This window comes from Pelodiscus sinensis, chromosome 23 (genome assembly GCF_049634645.1).
Source record: "Pelodiscus sinensis isolate JC-2024 chromosome 23, ASM4963464v1, whole genome shotgun sequence".
Classification (NCBI taxonomy): Eukaryota; Metazoa; Chordata; order Testudines; family Trionychidae; genus Pelodiscus; species Pelodiscus sinensis.
In genome coordinates this window covers 21,996,447-22,015,751 of record NC_134733.1, presented here as the reverse complement: position 1 = coordinate 22,015,751, position 19,305 = coordinate 21,996,447, and the positions used below count along the sequence as shown (strand labels likewise).

General features: G+C 48.3%; 1 protein-coding gene across 1 annotated transcript; it reads left to right on the top strand.

Annotated features, from left to right (window-relative positions):
* The first annotated feature begins 4,884 nt into the window (after positions 1 to 4,884).
* On the top strand, positions 4,885 to 18,503 carry LRRC47 (leucine rich repeat containing 47). The gene is made up of 7 exons (XM_006124698.2): positions 4,885 to 5,550; positions 6,512 to 6,973; positions 9,052 to 9,168; positions 11,835 to 11,950; positions 12,706 to 12,808; positions 14,757 to 14,846; positions 17,366 to 18,503. The coding sequence occupies exons 1-7, from the start codon at positions 4,909 to 4,911 to the stop codon at positions 17,606 to 17,608; spliced, it is 1,773 nt and encodes a 590-aa protein (XP_006124760.3). The 5' UTR covers positions 4,885 to 4,908; the 3' UTR covers positions 17,609 to 18,503.
* Positions 18,504 to 19,305: the final 802 nt, after the last annotated feature.

Below are 19,305 nucleotides of genomic sequence, written 5' to 3'. Positions count from 1 at the left end.
CTGCCCCGTGCTTCCTGGAATCAGCCACTGATCAGTTTCAACAGCAGCTGAATCTGGATGCCTGGGACAGAGCAGCTGGGGCGCTGCCAGGTAGGTCCCCATAGCGCCGCACCTCGGCGCTGCGGGGACCAACCCAGCAGCACCCCAGCTGCTCTACCCCAGGTGTTCCCAAGTCAGCCGCTGCTGAAACTGATCAGCGGCTGATTCCAGGAAGCCCGGGGCAGAGCTGCTCTGCCTCAGGCTTCCTGGAATCGGCCGTTGATCAGTTTCAACAGCGGCTGAATCTGGACACCTGGGACAAAGCAGCTGGGGCGCTGCTGGGTTGGTCCAGTAGCGCCGAGGAGCGGCGCTGCAGGACCAACCCGGAAGCGCCCTAGCTGCTGTACCCCAGCATCGGCGAGAAAAGCCTGGTCTGCTGGAGGGGGGGGGGGAAGGCAGGCTGCCCCCGCCCCCGCCCCCGCCAGCAGACCAGAGAGATGTGGAGCAAAGCCACGGAGGACGCGGTCTCAGGAGGCATGAGCAGGACCCAGGAGCGGGAGGCAGGAGCAGGTCCAGAGCAGGTCCCAGGAAGCAGGGGCAGGTCCAAAGGCAGTAGGAAGGTCTAGGTCCAGGTCCAGATCCAGATCCAGTGGAGCAGATCCACAGCTGATAGCAGAGGATCCAGTGTAGCAAAAAGGAGAGAGCAGCTGTTGCTTTAACGCAGCAGAACAGCCTCCACCAATAGGCAGTCTCAAAAGACGTGCCTGGGCGGGGCCTGAACAGCTGATTGCAGATCAGCTGTAGAGTGGCCAGCAGAAAAACCTCGGTAGGGGTTTAAATCCCTTCCAGGCTAAAAAAAAAAAAGAAACCGCACACAACTGGAGGCTTTTACGCTCCGGAGGAGTTTCCGAGGTGCCTAGAAATAAGGCTGTTGATTGCAGAGTCTTGGTGTCAGAAGCCCTAAAAAGGGCTGGATCCGATCGGGTCCCAGGGAGCAAAGGATTCGATCCCACGGCGGTTGCTTAATCAGGCGATCTTCAAACAGGAACCCGGTCCGGATACTACACTCGAGCTTACCTCACCTTACAGCACACACAGACGTACTCTCCCCCTCCCAAGACGTCCCCCAGCGCGGGGGAATAGAAACTTTCTAAGTCCCGCCCGCTCGCTCACGGCCCGCTGCCCACTCCTCGCTCAGGGCGACCGCAGCGAGACCGACCGACTCACCCACCCCGCGCGCCTCATCCGGCCTCCCCTCCCTCGCCCCAGGGAGGCCCGGGTGGTGGTGGGGCGCCGGAGGCCGTCTGGGCGGCGCCCCGCTCGCCTCCCTCCTTCCTTGCTGCCAGCCTCCTGCAGCCCCCAAGCTCATCTGCATGCGGGCTCTGCCCCCTCTCCCCCTCACTTACCTGGCCTGCTGCCTGGCTGGCCCACCCGCCCGCTCGCTCCGACCCGCCTCGCCTCGCCTGCAGAAGCGGCTCGACTAGTGTTCAACGGGGCTCATCAGCTGCTCCCTGAGAGCCCTGCTCGCAGGTCCGACGCCCCGCCCCGCCCCGCTGGCAGGAGTGAATGGGGCTCGTCAACAGCTCACTGGCAAGGCTGACGCCCCGCAGACTGCTTGCCTGCAGTCATTCTGCCTCTGTCCCTGCTCTTCCGAGCACTCACTCCCTTTCTTGATTAAAAAAAAAAATAAACACAAAATTTAAATGAAAAAAAGCAGCGGCTTGCCAATGCTGCCTTTGAAAAAACCTCCCCCAGGAGACCAGGGAGACGTGGAGCAAAGCCGCGGCGAGAAAAGTTGCTCCTGGATTCCCCCCAGCAGACCAGGGTGACGCGGAGCGGCTTTTCTCCCCGCGGCTTTGCTCCGCCTCTCCATGGTCTGCTGGGGGGCCCTCCCAGGATACCAGGGAGACGCGGAGCAGCTTTTCTAGCCGCGGAGGATAGGGGTGGCGGGACTGCCCGCGTTCTCCACAGCGAGAAAAGCCTGGTCTGCTGGGTGCGGGGGCGCACTAGCTGGGCCCCCCCCCCCCAGCAGGCCAGGGAGACGCAGAGCAGCTTTTCTCGCTGCGGAGGACGCGGGCGGCGGGACCGTGGCGTGTCTGGGCAGTCCCACCGCCCGCGTCCTTGTGGCGAGAAAATCCCCATTCGTATGTAGGGATCTGACGTAAGTCGGATCCACGTAAGTCGGGGAGTGCCTGTATATTTCATTATCTGACTTTGGCTTTTATATTGTCTCTCTTAAGATGTCGGCATACTCTAGCTTTATAATTATTACCTCTTCAGTGTTTGAAAAACCCCAATCCCCTTCGTAGAAGAGTCTTGTACCGAAGATTGATGAATGATTGTCTCTTGTCACAAATAAGAACATAATTATATGATCGTATTTTAAATATGCCATTGAGCATTCAAATACACATATTTTCAGGAAGTTCCCAAAGTATCCAAAAGACATTTTTTTAATTATTTGGGATATTAAATAGTTGTTTTATTTTTAACCCATTTTATCATGCATGTAAAGGTTATATGTTGCATAATTAAGGTCACATGGGGGAATTTAAAGGGACAAATTCATTTGGAAAAAAATAGTTTAGATGTGTGTAATTAAAGGCTGTATGCAGAATGGAGATGAATTTAGACTGCATGGGCATTTCTGGCATTTTCTAATTTTTGAGTATTTGATTTTGGACCTTCATGGCCTTTTTTGTTGTACATTTGGGGGACTAGAGGTGGGAGGAAGGAGAATGATCTTTGCCTTGTCCCTCTGCCTTGGCCCACATCCTCTCCTTTCAATGTCCTATAGCCATTCTTCATGAAAATTTAGTCCCATTGATGTGAGTGAAAGAAGAGATTTCCCATTCTCTGAGGTGAGAAACCAGACCCTTATATCCACTGCCACCTTGTGACCAAGTGGTGCATCATCCACACACTAAAATCTCTGCTTGGCTTTGCATGTGCAGTCAGACCAAGTCTACACTTAAAAATTAGATTGAGCTAGCTCCCCTGCTCAGGAATGTGAAGAATTGCATGCCCTGTGTGGTGTAGTTAGATCACTCTAACCCCCAGATAATTTAGCTAATGCCTGTACTGCCTCTCGGAGAGACGGGTTAGCTGTAGGGTTGCCAGGTTGGCTTGGATGTATTCCTGGAGGTTTCGTCACATGACATAATGTTTTATTCCTGGACACTCCAAGAAAATCCTGGAGGATTAGCAAACCCCTGCCACATGTACCTCCTTTGGCAGAGGTGGAAAACCTTTTCCGTGAGTGTAGGAAGGATCTGCACTAGATGGCAGGGGCGGCAATGCAGCAGGGGAGAGGCAGGCAGGCTGCCTGCATGTTATGGCCAGTGGCCCAAAGCCACTCCTGGCAGTGGCCAGCTGTTGGCACATCTCTGTGCACCCCTGGCAGGGGCGAAGTGGCTCCGTGTGTTGCTCCTCTCCCCCCCCTCCCCCGGCAGTGCATGAAGATCTACCCTCCCCAAACTGCAGGCAGAGACGCGCCACCAACAGCGCAGCAGGGCTAGGGCGGTTCCCAGCCCACTCTGCTCCCCCCCCTCTGTGCTGCTTATGGAAGCAGCCAGTCTGTCACTATGATCCCAGGTGGGAGGCTGTCTGTGCATTGTCCCTGCCTCCAGCACCAACTCCACAACTCCCATTGGCCTCAGTTCCCAGCCAACGGGAGCTGTGTGGGCAGCGCTTGTGAGCAGCAATGCAGTGACCCCCTGGAGCTGCTGCCAGAGGGCTGTGCCGATTGCTGTGGGAGCCGCAATGCCCCAGGTACAGCCCAACTCCCTAACTCCCCTCCCTGCACCTAGGGTTACCAGATGGCTTAAAAAAAATACGGGACACACTTGATCTCAGATGAGGGGGGGGACTGGCCAGGTTGTGGAACGGGGGGAGCAGGGCTGGCTGGGGGAAATCAGGGGATAGGGGGGAACCGGACAGCAGGAAGCGGGTCTGCCCGGGGGGGAACCAACTGGCAGGAAGCAGGGCTGGCTGGGAGGGGGGAGAGGGGAGTGGGACTGGCTGAGGTGGGGGGGTCGGAGGGAGTGGGGGGGAGAGAATCAGCCGGCGGGGAGCAGGGCTGGCCTGGGTGCACGCAGATCCCAGGGTGCTGCCTGTCCTGCGCACAGTCCCTGCAGAGCACGAGCGAATCCGGCTCCGGGGATTCCATCACGCCTCGGCCTCACCCCCACCCCCCTCCTCTGTACAGCGTCGCTGCGTACTCCTGGCTGGTAGACACGCTCATGCAGTGTGACTCCCGCAATGGGAGTGTGTCTACCAGCCAGGCAGTACGCGGCTACGTCCTGATACTCATGATAATAAAACTAACTTAATTAGAACATACCAGACATTTCTATGGCCTGTATTTTCTCAATGTGCTTCCCGGACAGAAAGCTCAAATACCGGACAGTCGGTTCAAAACCGAACACCTGGCAACCCTACCTGCAGCTGGGCCCCCCAGAGCCTCAAGCTTCCTCCCAGAGCCTGACCCCCTACACCTCCCTGTGCCCCACCGCCCTGCCCCAGCCCAGAGCCTGCGCCCAACTTTGTTCCCCTTCGTTCCCATTGCTTATCCCAGGGGAGGGAGGGAGGCAGGACAAATACAGGGGAGAGGAGAGAATCTTCTTTTCGTGGCTGAGTCCCGGGAGGGGGCTCCCCCAAAATGACTCCGCCCAGGGGCCCCCAAGCCGCCCCTGCTCTGCGCCCTGCTGCCGCAGCTGTCGTGTAGACGCACCTCGGCTACTGGCAGGGGCGCCAGCTGTCCCACAGCTGCACGGACACCTCCACCCCGCCAGGGCGCGCGCGTTCGCAACAAGGCTGGCGGGACGCTCTCGCCTCTGCGCCGCTCTCTATGGTGCGGCCGCCCGACCCACGCGGAGCGCCGCCCCGGAAGCAGTGCGGCGACCCGGAAGTGGAGGAGCGGGGCGCATCATGGCGGAGCCGGGCGGCTGGCCCGAGCTGGAGGCGGCGGCGCGGGAGCGGCGGCGGGAGCTGGTCCTGCCCGGCGCGGCGGCCGAGGCGCGGGTGCGGGCGGGGGGCGGCCGGCTGCCCCCGGAGCTGCTGGCGCTGCCGCTGCTGCAGGCGCTGGAGCTGAGCGGCTGCGCGGCGCTGCGGGAGCTGGGCCCGGGGCTGGCGGCGGCGCTGCCCGCCCTGCACACGCTGGTGCTGCGCGGCAACGGGCTGGGCCCGGCCGGGCTGGGCGCTGCGGGGCTCGGGGGCCCGCTGCCGGCCCTGCGGGTGCTGGACCTGTCCGCGAACGGGCTGGAGACGCTGCCCGCGGCGCTGGGGGGGGACTCGGGGGGGGCCGCCCCTCCCGGGGGGGCCCCCGACTTCCCCCAGCTGCGGAGCCTGAACCTCACCGGGAACCGGCTGCGGGAGCTGGGGCCGGGCCTGGCCCGCTCCGCCCCCCAGCTCCAGACCCTGCTGCTCTCCGGGAACCGCCTGAGTGTCCTGCCCGGCGGCCTCCTGCCCCCCGGCGCCTCCGGCCTCCTCCCGCTGCTCAGCCAGCTGGAGGCCGCCGACAACGGGCTGCAGGAGCTGGGCTCAGCCATCGCCAGCCTGCCGGCTCTCAAGGTTAGAGGGCGAGCGAGGGGAGAAGGGAGCTGGGAAAGAGGCCTGGTAGCCCTGGGGGAGGTTGGGTCCCCACGTGCTGGGTTGAGGAGCTGGGACCCCACGGTAGAGTGGAGGTGGTTTCCTGGAGGTTGGCATGGGGTTGGTGCTGGAGCCCTGTGGAAAGGGAGGATCACAGTTTAGCCGACCCCACTATACAAATAGGAGGAGTTAAGCACTTAAAAGCGACGTGGTTTTAACAAATACACACGTTTGGGGTTCATTGTGTTTGCCTTCTAGTTTCTGGGCCTTTAGAATGTGTTTGCTTCTGATGTCAAGTTTTTCTCCACAACAGTGAGGGCTAGAAATGTCTTTGGTGGAAGATGAGTGGCGTCTCGCGCAATTGATTCTGGATACTGGGGCTTTAAGAAAATTTAAATATTGCATGAATTATTGGCGTTAGTGGGGATCACTTGATGATTGTGTGTTGTGTTCCCTCCCTCTGAGTCACCTGGCACTGGCTGCTGTCAGAGGACAGGATACTAAGCTAGATGGACCTTTGATCTGACCCAGTATGTCTATTGTTACATTCTTAGGTTTTTATTTTCTTGATTTTATGATTGGACTTCCATGAGAACAGGTTGGTTGGTTGGATGGATTCTGTTAAAGTACAATGTCTAAAAGTGATAAGTGTACTAAAGAGCTGGCTGAACTCAGTACTATGTGCATTGATAGGATGACACACCTTGGCTGTAGTGCTAAGAAAAATGATCTTTTCTTTTGGGGGAGAAAAAGTAACAAATTTAAATTCAAGCACTTTCATTTTTGACTTATGGAATCTCTGAATGGAGATATGTAATGCGAAATCTTGCCTTACCCTCTGGTGTCTAGCTGCCTTCTGAGCAAACCGCATGCCAAGGCTGAGCTAAGGCTAAGCCTTTTAGAAGCATCCAGTCTAACTTTGTAAATGTTTTTCCTCCTTCAGATCCTGGATGTTTCCAATAACGAGTTATCAGAAATCCCTGTTGAGCTTGCTGACTGCCCTAAGTTAAAGGAGATCAACTTAAGAGGGAACAAACTGAAAGACAAGCGGCTGGAGAAAATGGTCAATAGCTGCCAGACAAAATCCATTCTGGAGTACTTGCGGGTTGGAGGCCGAGGAAGCGGCAAAGGAAAAGGGAAAACAGATAACTCTGATAAAGAGGAGATTAGGAAAAAAAAGAGGGATAAACGGCAGAAAAAAGATAGTGGAGATGGGGAACAGGACATGCTGGAAGAGGTGAATAAACTGATGATCAAGATTCTGCACATTGCTGAAAATCCAGCTCCACTCGTAGTTAAAGTTAGTCCAAATATCAAAGAAGTCCGGCCATACATTGTTTGTTGTGTGGTGAAGGGAATGAATTTGAAGCAAGGAAATGCCTTGAAGAGATTTCTTTCTGCACAGGTAATTATTGAAGGTTTAAGTTAAAAAAATTTTGAATATATTTTCATTGTGTACTTCCAAGCCGGCTCCCCACACACACTGGTGTGTTCTGAGCACACGCGCCCATGCGCACACACCCTGTAAATGTGCAGCCACTGAAAACATCAGCAGTTACACCGTTTACAAAAATACTTTTTAACATCCCTAGTGATCATTTTGCTCCTATTCCAAATGAGCCAAATTGGGAACAGTTAGTTCCTGGGTATAAACTCCATTAAAGAAAAAGACTTTTGCCATGCTACTCATTTCCTAAGAAAAAGTGGTGAATGAGTGATCTATCCCATTGATTCAAGTAAGTGCCTATTTTTGGTCCCATATAGTCATACATGACACACATGCTCAATCTTTAAATGCAACTGCCACACACAATATTTTGAAAGTTGCAGGCTTCGGGGGAGTATTTTCCCAAAACACTTGGTTGAGATGGAATCTGTTTCTTTTCACAGGTTTCCTAGCTTTTACATATATACGATGATAAGCATCTTTGACAGTTTCCTAATTGGTATAGTAAATGAGTATGGGATTTAAGGGTGGAGAGTGAGAGAAGGATCGAGGAAGTCATTTTGGAAGAAAAACAAGCGATGTGGGGCAAAACGTCACTTCTTTTAATCTTGTGAGGTGGGGGGAAGTTTGCTCTTGCTTATTTGTGTAATGTGTATATAAAATGTCTAAATAGGAGCAATTTATCTGTTCCCTGATTGGTTTTTTTAAGTCTCCATTTTTATGGAACCAGCAAAACGATCTGAACTCCTTTCTTCTGTCTACAATTAGGTGTGGCAGAGAGCAATTTTTTTCTGTAATTTCAACAATCTTTTTTTTTTTTTTTTTTTTTTTTTTAAATGGCTACACTACTCCTGACCCCACCCTGAAGCCCACCCATCTTGGGATATCTGAGATGACACAGGCTCACATTATGGGGATAAAAATAGCTGTGTAGCTGTTCTTCCTGAGGCTGGAGCCCTGTCTTTGAGATGTACCCCCGTCACTAAGTTTCAAAGCCCATGTTCCAGCCCAGATAGAAGTGTCTATGCTGCTCTATATAGCCCAATAGCATGGACCCAAGTAATTGACCTTGGCTGAGAGAGCTGATTTCTGGCTTGCGCAGGGTCCCCCCTGCTGTGTGCCAGCCTTATAAATGTATTAAGAGCCAACAGGCTCTTAATACATTTAAAAGGCAGAGCTGCAGCAGGGGTACCCTGCAGTGGCTCCCCTTCTTATTGACTAGTCAATGGAAAATCCTTCAACTAATCGATTAATTGATTAAATTTAACATCCCTAGTATAGACGTAGCTGGAATTTTTTACAGTTGCTGGAAATTAAGCCATGTTTGCAGTTAGGGCAGCACTTACAGCAGGAATCCAGGGGACTCTGTGCATGGCCAAAGGGACCGAAGGTGCAAGTAAGACTGGTCTTGGCCTAACGGAGCCCATGGCCTCAGGTTGATGCTGAACAGTTCCTGCACAGGGATGGCTTCTGGTGGTGCTGTGACAGCGGAGCTGAAGAGGGCTCTCTGGGCTGGTGACATTGGATTGCTGCAGGCACATGAGGCGAGTAAGAGTGTCATCCTAGGATAGCAGAGCAGTGACCCCCAGCTGGTGAGAACATGGCCTGACAGTGGGCTGCAGACAGCGCTGGTGACACCCAGTCCTTGTCAGCACAAGGCAGGGAGACTACTCTCCTGCTGTATTCCTAATCTGTCTTTTTTCCATCTATTTCAATGTGTCAGTGGAAATTATTTACCAACATCTATCGAATTATGCTGCTAAGCTTAATGATAATCAGAGTTAATGAGCATTTTTTCCAGTGCTCCGTGGACAGTGGTGCCGCGGAAAGAGAGCTGTTGCTTTCAGCCCCATCCAACAGCGGGGAGCCAGTCTTGTCAAACGAGAAGACAAAATTAACGGAGGTGAAACATGTTGACACTGAGGGACTAGTTTATTAAGGCAACTTAGAGGAAGGTTGAGACTGATAATGGTGCAGGAATGCTGAAGGCTATTGGCTGGTAACTTCATATTTCTGTGTCCTGCAAATTTCGTTAGATCAAACTGCATGAAGACATTTGTGAGAGACGCACAGCAGCAACCATTGCCACACATGACTTGCAGCTCATCAAGGGGCCCCTGCTGTATGATGCTCAGCCACCTAGCGAATTAAAGGTAGGATACATAACCTTTTCCCCTCTTGCTTTATCACATTTTGCAATGCTACGGAAATGGGAAGATGTTATTTTGCATTTTGAAGAGAGGAGAAAACTTAACAGGCACCAGGAGGTTAAGTTCAGACAGTGTGCCACCATTGTAACAGTCTCTATCTAAATCCAGCTCAGAGAACTCCTCACTGTTGAAATGTCCTTCAGAAAGTGCATGTTGATCTCATTTACTATTAGTTATAGAACCTTATCACCAGCTGAATACCTTCACAATTCAAACAGCTAAAGCAATCCAAAATCTTTCTCTCCATAACTAGTATTTGGATCTTGCGTGCCATGCACATTTGCTTAGGGTGACAGAGGTCTTAAGGTTTCCCTGTTAATAGTTTCACTGCTAGACCTCTCCTCTGTGTTGAGCTGTTGCCAAGTTAATGTTCAGTGGAAGTCCATAAAATGTGAAGCTACAACCGGAGTACTGTGTAGCGTAGCTGGTATTCATTCATGACTACATGGAGTATTTGGCAGCAGTCTATAAGGTAAGCAACTGACCCAAATTCAGGCTCTGTTCACCACTTTTCTCTCTCTGGTAGTTCTTATTTCCACACCCCCAAGTAACGTAATTATTTACAGCTCGTTAGTACACCAAACTCTTACACTAACCTTGATATGAAACTTACATAGTTTCTTTCATAGTTACTTAGTTTAACATGTTGATCAGGAAGCCCCTTTGTGACTTGCCATTGTAAGAGTAAGTCATTCACTTTAATTGTTGATCTAATTGGACAATTTATATAGGAAAATCTGAATAATGCGGCATTTGAGAGCAGTTCTGAGTTTTTTGTGGCATTCATTTATCCTCTCTGCGCACGAGGGATATGAATGGCTAACTGGTAAGCCTCACCTTTTCTGGTTCCAGTTAACCAGTAGGGGCTGGAGCAGCTGCGTGCTCAACAGGGGCAGAGTGTATTTAACTCATAGCAAACCATAAGAGCCAGCAGTACAATCCAGGTACTTGTCTTGCATATATAACTGATATTAGAAAAAATGTGGCAGGTGTGGACTTTGGCTGAGACCTCACAACCTTGAACCACAAATAAATCCTGGACTTCATATGCACTACCTGCCATTGAAAAGTTGCCTCTCTGCAGGAAGTTGACATCCAGTGAGGTGATTCTGTTTGCCAGTTGAGCAAGTGTGTTTACAACCAGTTATTTTGTGTGACTAGTCACAATACAGTAAGCTCATGAACTCTTCTTTCATTGCTGGAAGCTTTGAGCCAACTATTTCCTTGAGTCACAGGTGAAAGGTTTTGTTGGAACTTCAAATTCAATAGTCCACAGTCTCATGATTCAAAGGGGGCAGAATCCAAGTTGTAGGGTGATTCTTGAGAGTGATCCAGTGCTTCATTTTTTTTCTGCCCGTTACCATTCATTGCTGACCACACTATGGAATAGACTTTGAGGTGTCCCTAACAACCATGTCCTTCTCATGCCATGAATATATACAACAGCAGAATGATGGACTAACCCTTTTCTTTCTTTCTAAAGGAGATGGGGCAAAGTTGTGAAGCAGGGGTTATTTGTTTATTAGACATAAACCATAGCATATTTTCCCCCAGCTGGACACAGATCCCCTCCATAGCTTCTCCCTCCCTACTGTGCAGGAGGATTTCCAGCATAGAGTGGTTAAAATAAAGGCATCGAAATCATGAAGTCATGATTTGAGTTGCTTGACTTAAAAAATATAACAGTTATGAATCATGTTAAGGCTTTGTAAAATGAGTTTTAAATTTTGCCCATTGCTTAGATAAATATTTATGCTGGATTATAAATCAGGCTGGTTGTGTTTTAATTGCACTACTGTTAAGGTATCTTTTTCAGTTTTTTGAAAGTTTTTTTTATTTTATTTTTCTACCCTGATTTCCATGCTACTGCTGTGTCTTGCTTTGCTCCAGTCCACCGTCTGTAGCACCAATGAGAATGCAAATTGCAGAGCTGATCAAATAGTCAGGGATCATAATCACTTCTTGAACTCATAGTGGCAGCCACCTGTGATAAAACATGGGACAGCCAGAAGAGATTTCAGCAGCACCAGTTCGGGTGAGGATCATTTTCTAAACTCTGCAAAGAGCTATAGAGGTTAATCTGTTGTAAAGTAAATCTGTGGTATGCACACATCACACACTAGGCTGGTAGGGCATAAGAGGTAATACTAAAACTACTGTTTTTTCTTCTAAAACATTCCAAAGCACTGGAGAGTCCTTGGGCGAATCATGGTTCTGAGGTCAAACTTTTTATTCTTGAATGTCTCCTATTCACTCAGCCCCTAATATAAACATTTTGAAAACTCCAGAATCTACCATAAATCACAGGAATTTCCATTTGGTGCGGTAGCACCATCAAGGACCCTCGCAGGGAGCCTAAACATGCCCGAGTATCAAGGATGTGTTTAAAGGGAATGAAGCATCACAAATGTTTCATAAAATCCCATTTTCTATGTTCCAAGCAGTAATTGAAATGGAAGAATTAGTAATGAGAAACTTTCAATTAAGTATTAATTAAATCTCCCAATTTTTATTTTTTTTTATCCCTTAGCTCTGATGAACCAGCCAGATAGTCATGGTGTCAATGAATGACTCTTTGCCTTTAAGTCTTTGCTTTCTCTCTGATACAGGTAACACCATTGGGTCGGAAGGAGATCAAGGCAAAGGATCTTGTCCGTCAGTTGCAGTTAGAGGCTGAGGAACAAAGAAAACAGAAGAAGCGTCAGAATGTTTCCGGATTGCACAAGTCAGTGTAGTAATTCACATCTCTTTTCAGATTGATCAGATGCATTTTGGCCAGTTTAAGATCACATGAAAAGCAACAATCTTGTAACTGTGAAGAACGTTGGATATGCCCTTTGTGCTTAGTTATGAAAGGCAACATCTAATCCTAGCTGGGCACACATGAGCACCTGAAAATCTAGAGGAGAAAAGAAAGGTTTGGGGGAGGTGGGAGGGACTGAATATAAACGTAGGCCGAATAAGTTTGCTTATGTGAAATGTCTAATATTATGTCTATGGAACAACTTGTAAGGGGCTGAAACCAAATTTGAAGGAAAGTGACACATCAGCCTTCCATTCTGTTTGTATTGTGATCATTTCATATGTGTGAGATTGTCGTATGTGTCAGGGAATCTGACCAGGTAAACAAAGTGGGGATTGCGTATTTGTGTAAGTGGTGGAGACTGGTAATGAAACTTAAATTTGAGCATATGAGCTTGGAGTGTCAGTAAAACAAGCTCTGAATTTTGAGCACTGGGAGCAGTAAAAAGTATTAAGAACAAGTTTGCTTACACATGAGCAATTGGATTATTACCTTAAGTATTTCATGATATTGCTTCATTACTCGCCCTCAGTGCGACCGTACAATTGTTAATGTGATGCTGTAGTTGTGGTTTCTGTGTATTGAATCAGGAACTCGTTACCTTCGTTTTCCCACTCTGTTGTATTTATTGTTGATTGATTGTTCTCTTTCCATTATCTTCACTTTTTTCTTCTTAGGTACCTTCAATTACTGGATGGGAAAGAGAACTATCCTTGTCTAGTAGATGCTGAGGGTGTTGTGATTTCTTTCCCACCAATCACGAACAGTGAGAGAACAAAGGTACAGAAGTTTCAATCTACTTCTCTGAGTCTCCGTGATAGTGGGAAATAGGCCAGGCTTCAAAACTAAATCACTCCCTTCCTCGGCTTTTTAGGAAATACATTAAGTCGTTGTGGAATAAGTACTCCAGATGTTTAGTTCTCCAGTGAAATTCATGACTGAGTTTAGAATCTGAACGGTCAAGGTCTAATGTTTGTGCTAAAAGCACTAGATTTTAAAATATGAATTAAATTCAAACTGTGTATGTTTCAGGCTAAATGTCCAAACTGTGTCCAGCTATTTAGCAGCGCTTCTCAATCCTGTTGGGCTCAGGAGCTATTTGTGAAACTTGAAGGCCAATGGTGACCCAGAGAATCGTTTAACTACAAAAAATCTGGCTTACTAAATATTTAGTATTTCGTACCTAGCTGATGAAGCACACTAGTGTAATAAGTCCTAAAAAGTGCACAGTGCACGTCAAAACAGAGGTTTCTATCCTGGGGGGCTGGCTGAGGCAGGCTCCCGTTCCGGGTGTTGTGAGTTCTGGGGTTGCAGGGGAGCTGCTACTCAAACTCTCCTGGCCGGCAGCCTGTCGTCCTACTGGAGGAGTGACTGGGCCAATCTGAGTGTTGCTACCTGCTGTGACCTGGAATGGGGAACGGAGCCCAGCCAGTCCTGCAGGACTGAGCCATAGGAGTCACTGGGATGGGATGGGTCTGGGGCAAGCTCTACAACCTGCCTCTCCTGCTGCAGGCCCCTTTTCCAGCCCCACCCCAGAGCATCCTAGGGGCAGTACCCGACCACTCCCTCCCCTGGCTTCCCACTCGATGGCTTGACTCCATCTACTCTGAGCTGGGGATATGAATCCCCTGATCATGTACATGTACTTGCACTAGCCATCGTGGAACTAGCGTGAGTATAATTCTGTAACCCTCCCAGTGCAGGTAATGGCGGCAGAGGCTGCTAGTGCAGGTAATGGTGTCAGCTAAGCCAGGCCGGGTATCCCTCCCCCCTAAAACTAGTGGGTGTGTACTCGGCAGGGCTGCCCATGCTGTAGTGGGTGGACTGCCTTTTATACAGCTAGCCCCAGTTTGTGCTCACAAACAAGGGACTCACACCCTCACCCTTAGTGCAGACGTGGCCTTTGCAAAATGTGGCTGTCCAATTTTTGGGTAGCATCCTTCGGGCTGAGACCATGCTGCGTAGTAAGTCACTTGTGTGTTGGCCTGAGGCTGCTGGTTCCTGAGCTGCCCAGATAAGTGCAAACATGCAGTTTTTAAGTGGGATTCACGTGTAGTTAGGACTGTGTGCAACTAGTCGCTTACCCCCCTTGCTGCCTCTATCAGAAAGAGGCAGCAAGGAGGGGAAGAGAAGGGGCTGCTGGGGGGAGCCGGCTTAACAGCCGATTTCCCCCCAGCTCTGTGGGAAGGGATCAGGGGCGCAGCAGCAGAATTCCAACTTGGAAATGTACGAGTCTCCACTGGGACTCTTGTACATTTCAAAGATTGAAACACTGCATGGAGCACGGGGCCAGCGGGAGTCTGTTGACCTTGGACTCCATGCGGGCGCTTCTGCTTTGAAATGTACAAGAGCCCCAGCAGGAAACGCCTGCATGGAGCCTGGGGTGACTGGGGGACTCCCCGCTGGCCCCGGGCTCCACCCGGTGTGTCAGTCTTTGAAGCGCACAAGAGCCACTGCTGGGTTCTTGTACTTTTCAAAGGCGGAACACCGCACTGGTCCTTATCGACTAATCGAAGAGTCAGTGGAAATCCCATCGACTATTCGATTAGGTAATCGACATTTTTACATCCTTAGTATGGTTCCTTATGCACTTGGATATTTTTCAGCTGAGGTGGTATTAGAATAACAAATGCAGCCATGTGACCATGGAGCTGTACACACTCGTTTCTATTTCACTGCATTACAATTCAGCCTTCCCTTTTCTGAGTACATCTGCAATGTTTTCCAGATTAGAAAAACCACTAGCGATCTCTTTCTGGAAGTGACGAGCGGCACCAGCCTCCAGATATGCAAAGACATCATGGACACCCTCATTCTAGTAAGTATTCAAGGGAGTATTCACACTATCTTTTGTGTGTGCCTCTGGATCAGAGAGCCGTGTTGGAACAGAGCGGTACATGGAGCTTAATTTCTCTCCCTTTATTTATCATCTTTACTTGCCTGTTACCCTGAACGTTTCTTTTTGGTCCTTTGCTGCATGTTATGATGCTGCTTCTTTATCAGGAAGTGAGATGCATTACTGCCCATTGGAAATGCACGCCCAGCAGAGATTGCTAGGCTCCAAGCCTGGAGGGTACCATTGTGAGAGTCCAACCTGAGCCCTGCACTGCACAACTTCCCTACAATAGCCCACAGGCAGATTTCTGAAAAAACATCCAAACTTGATTTTAAAAATTGTCAGTGATGGAGAATCTGCTTCCCTTGGAAAGCTTCCCAAGGGAATTACTCGCACTGGGAAACGTGTGCACCTTAGTTCCAGTCTGAATTTAGCTTCAACTTCTGGCCTTTGGGTTGTATTAAACCTAGTTCTGCTTGGTTGAAGAGTCCATTATTAAGTATTTGTTCTCATTTAGATACTTTGACCGTAATCAGCTCACCCTTCAACCATCTTGTTGTTAAGTTACACAGACCCAGCTCTGAGTCAGGCACTATAAGGCAGGGTTTCTGATCCTTTCGGCATTCTCGCAGCCCTTCTTGGAACCCTCAGCAGACCGGGACGCAGAATTCCTGCAGTGGTCACGCCTACGTAAGATGCCCCTCTGTGTGCATCCTAGGATCTCATTAGCTTTTTTTTGGCCACAGAATTCCTCTGGGAGCTCATGTTCAGTTGGCCATCCACTGCGATCCCCAGATGTTTTTCAGTCTCTGATTCCCAGGACAGTTGAGTGTATCTAGATGTTACACACGTACAGTTAGGTCTGTCAAAGCAGATAGCGTTTGCTTCTACCCAGTTTACCAAGTGATCCGGATCACCAGGGCTCGAAAATCGCAGCAAAAACCACTCGCAAGCCCCGCATGCGCAAGACCCACACTGTGCATGCGCAGACCGCCGGTGAACGGGGCAACCGCCTGCAGTCTACTCGCCACAGGCGAGCAGACAAGCGTATCTGTCGAGCCCTGCAGATCACTATGAATCCGTGACCCGTCCTCTTCATAGTTTAACCTCCCTCCAATTTTGTGTCAACTGCAAATGTTGCTAGTGGTTGTATAGTTTCTTCCAGATCATCGATTAAAAACGTTAACAGCGATCCCCAAGAACGGATTGCTGCAGTACCCTTCTGGCAACAGGCCGCTCGATGACTGTTCCCTATTGTTACATTTTGATACTTGACAGTTAGCCTTGTTTTTAATCCATTTGATGTGTGCCGTGATTTTATATCATTCTAATTTTTAATCAAAATGTCATGAGTCAAATGACTTACAGAAGTCTAATTATATTGTGTCAACATATTGCCTTTATCAACCAAATTTGTAATCTCATAAAGCCAACTTAGGAGGACAAGAACTTTTTTTCCATAAACTCTTCATGGAAAAACTCCCACGTTTTAGTTCTCTCAGATGACAGAGCGATGATGTTCGAAGTGAACAGACACAGGTGGGCCCATTGAGCCAAGTAGCAATACTGCTCTTTGTGAGATTTGCATCGCCAACACAAATCAACACCCCGGTCTTCAGAGTAGCGTGGCAGATGGAGCAGATCTTTCGCCAGTGGCCGCAAGTGGTCTCTCTGGCCAAATATTTGTCAGCCTCATTTTCAGGGGTTTCCCCACAGACCTCTGCAACTCATCACGGCAGAGTCATTGCTTTTGTTCATGTGCAGGTCACACAGTCCGAGCTGGCTGGATGTTTTCAAAGACAAACTCTTGCATGCTCACCCCGATTCTGCTCCTTCTACTCCTCATTCATTAATTGTCATTAGCATGTTCTGACACTTGCATAGTTGATATAGGACAGGAATGAGGGCAACTTAAAATATGTTGAAAGCAGAGCCCTTAATAGTGACACTGGAGCAAGTTCTTTGCATTAGGATCAAAGTGCTGGTGTTCGAAGCTTGGTTTGTAAACCTGCTTGTATAGAAGCAGGGACAAGGCTAGCGGGAGGAAATCAGGATTTCAGACAGAATTCACTGACCTATCTATTGAGCTGTAAGCTTCTTATTTAAAAAAAAAAAAAGCTAAAATGATTACTGACGGTTTCCATTTCTGCTGTCAGTCCCACAGTAAAAGCGACGAGGAGTCCTGTGGCACCTTATAGACTAACTGAAGTGTAGGAGCATAAGCTTTCGTGGGCAAAGACCCACTTCGTCAGATGCACGAAGTGGGTCTTTGCCCACGAAAGCTTATGCTCCTACACTTCAGTTAGTCTATAAGGTGCCACAGGACTCCTCGTCGCTTTTGCAGATTCAGACTAACACGGCAACCCCTCTGATACTTAAGTCCCACAGTAGTGTGTAAAGCTCTCGTCTGCTTATTGGAAACTCTTTAAGCAGTTCATAGCCCATCCACAGCGTTCATACTGTGCATTGAAATCTTTGCTTCCTTTTTGTTTCCTGCTCAGAAAATGGCAGAACTCAACAAATTCACGTTAGAGAATAAGGAAGAAGAATCCGTCTCTGATGGTGAATCTGACATGACTTCTGAACCAGTGAATGCAAACCCCAGCCAAAATGCAGAGCAGGAGCAGTCTCCATTAACCGTGGAGCAAGTTCGGGTTGTGGATGCAGATGGGAACTTAAAAGTCCTGTATCCGTCTAAAACTGACCTTACTCTGGTCTCCTCTCTTCTAACCATAATACGCTAACAGCCATCGAGGTTCTTGTAAAGTGCTTTGATTTTGAATTTATTTTTGCATATTTTACAAAGACAGTTTGTATATGGTAAAATTAAATTAAGACCTGTTATGTCCCTTTAAGAAAACATATAAAATATCTCCTTTTGGATGCATAATTCAAATTGATTTGATTCCTTTGTAGCCAGGAATGCTACATCCTTTCCAGTCTTGGTAATAAAGCCCCAATGTTCTAACTGGTTAGAAATGTGAATGGGTCTTTAAATGCTAAACTTGGGATCTAAGTCTTTCATGTTTTGTGCTCAGGATCATTATCTCATCTAGTTCTGACAGATAGCTATGGTGACCTTGAAAGTTTAGATCACATTGACTTGTGCTAAGACGTTTTAAAGCAAACTGCCAGTTTATGAAATTGATTTTGGGGGCAGGGGGACTTTGTGTTCATCTGAATTGAATGTAGAAACCCACTTTGTGACTTACTGAGTAAATTGATAACATGAAAACTGACCAAGAAAGATACATCTCATCTACCAGTACTAACGACATGATGCAAAAACTGTGCATCTCTTGTCTTATGTACCACAGAAAGGTATGAAGAGTTAAAGCTATTGCTGATGAGAATCATTTCTGAGATTTTTTTTTTTGAAGCAACTCTACCTTTTTACTGTTTTATATGGCACTAAGCCTGAAGCACAGCAAATCCCATAGCCCTTTGGGGAGTTTATCCTCTTCAGTCTAATTGCAGCCAAACGTTGTTTTAAAAAAAAATCTCAGCAGCGAGTCTTTCAGGTGGTGGTTATTCAAAGGGATTTCTGTAGCTGTGACACTGTTCCTGGTGCACCTTGCGGGTGCTGTGTTGAGCAAGAGGATAGCTTTTTAAAACTAATAAAAGAAATTTCTTCACACAGCATGTAGTCAACCTGTGGAACTCCTTGCCAGAGGAGGCTGTGAAGGCTAGGACTATAACAGAGTTTAAAGAGAAGCTAGATAATTTCATAGAGGTTAGGTCCACCACAATTAGTACCTTCATAAAATATAAAATCCTTTGTTATGCCTAAAATCTTTGCCAACATTTTGGAACAAACGAAGGTATTGTCATGGAGCTCACACAAATTAACGCCCCCCCCTTTTCTAAAAAGAATGGACTGTGTTGCAAATGCACTAAACCACTCTGAGTAATGGAGAATACTTTTCCGTTAAAAGTATTTCTGCAAAAGCACATCTAGATTGGCAAGGATGCTTTTGCACAAAAAGTGCTTTTGCGCAAAAGCATCTGTGGCTAGTCTAGACATGAGTTTGCACAAAAAAGCCCCGATCGCCATTTTAGCCATCGGGGCTTTTTTTGCACAAAAGAGTTCTTCCCTGTCTACACTGGCCCTCTTGTGCAAGTATTCTTGCACAAGAGGGCTTTTTCCTGAGCGGGAGCGTGAAAGTATTTGCGCAAGAAGCACTGATTTTGTACGTTACAAAGTCAAGGTTCTTGCACAAATTCAAGCAGCCAGTGTAGACAGCTGGCAAGTTTTTGCGCAAAAGCAGCTGCTTTTGCGGACAAACTTGCCAGTCTAGATGCACCCAATGAAATGCTAAACAGAACATCATGATGGGCTCCAGAAATGGGATGAGTGTCTCCTAAAGCAAGTTTCTGGACCAAGAAAACAAGTAGCCATGTGCCCTTTTAAAACAACCAAGATCTACAAGCCTTAGCGGTA

What these genes read in the sequence shown, in the direction of transcription:
- LRRC47 (XM_006124698.2), top strand. Translation starts at nt 4,909, where the DNA reads ATGGCGGAGCCGGGCGGCTGGCCCGAGCTGGAGGCGGCGGCGCGGGAG. An exon ending in AGAGATTTCTTTCTGCACAG is followed by an intron (nt 6,974 to 9,051) that starts GTAATTATTGAA and finishes AAATTTCGTTAG; the next exon opens with ATCAAACTGCATGAAGACAT. An exon ending in TCATGGACACCCTCATTCTA is followed by an intron (nt 14,847 to 17,365) that starts GTAAGTATTCAA and finishes TTTCCTGCTCAG; the next exon opens with AAAATGGCAGAACTCAACAA.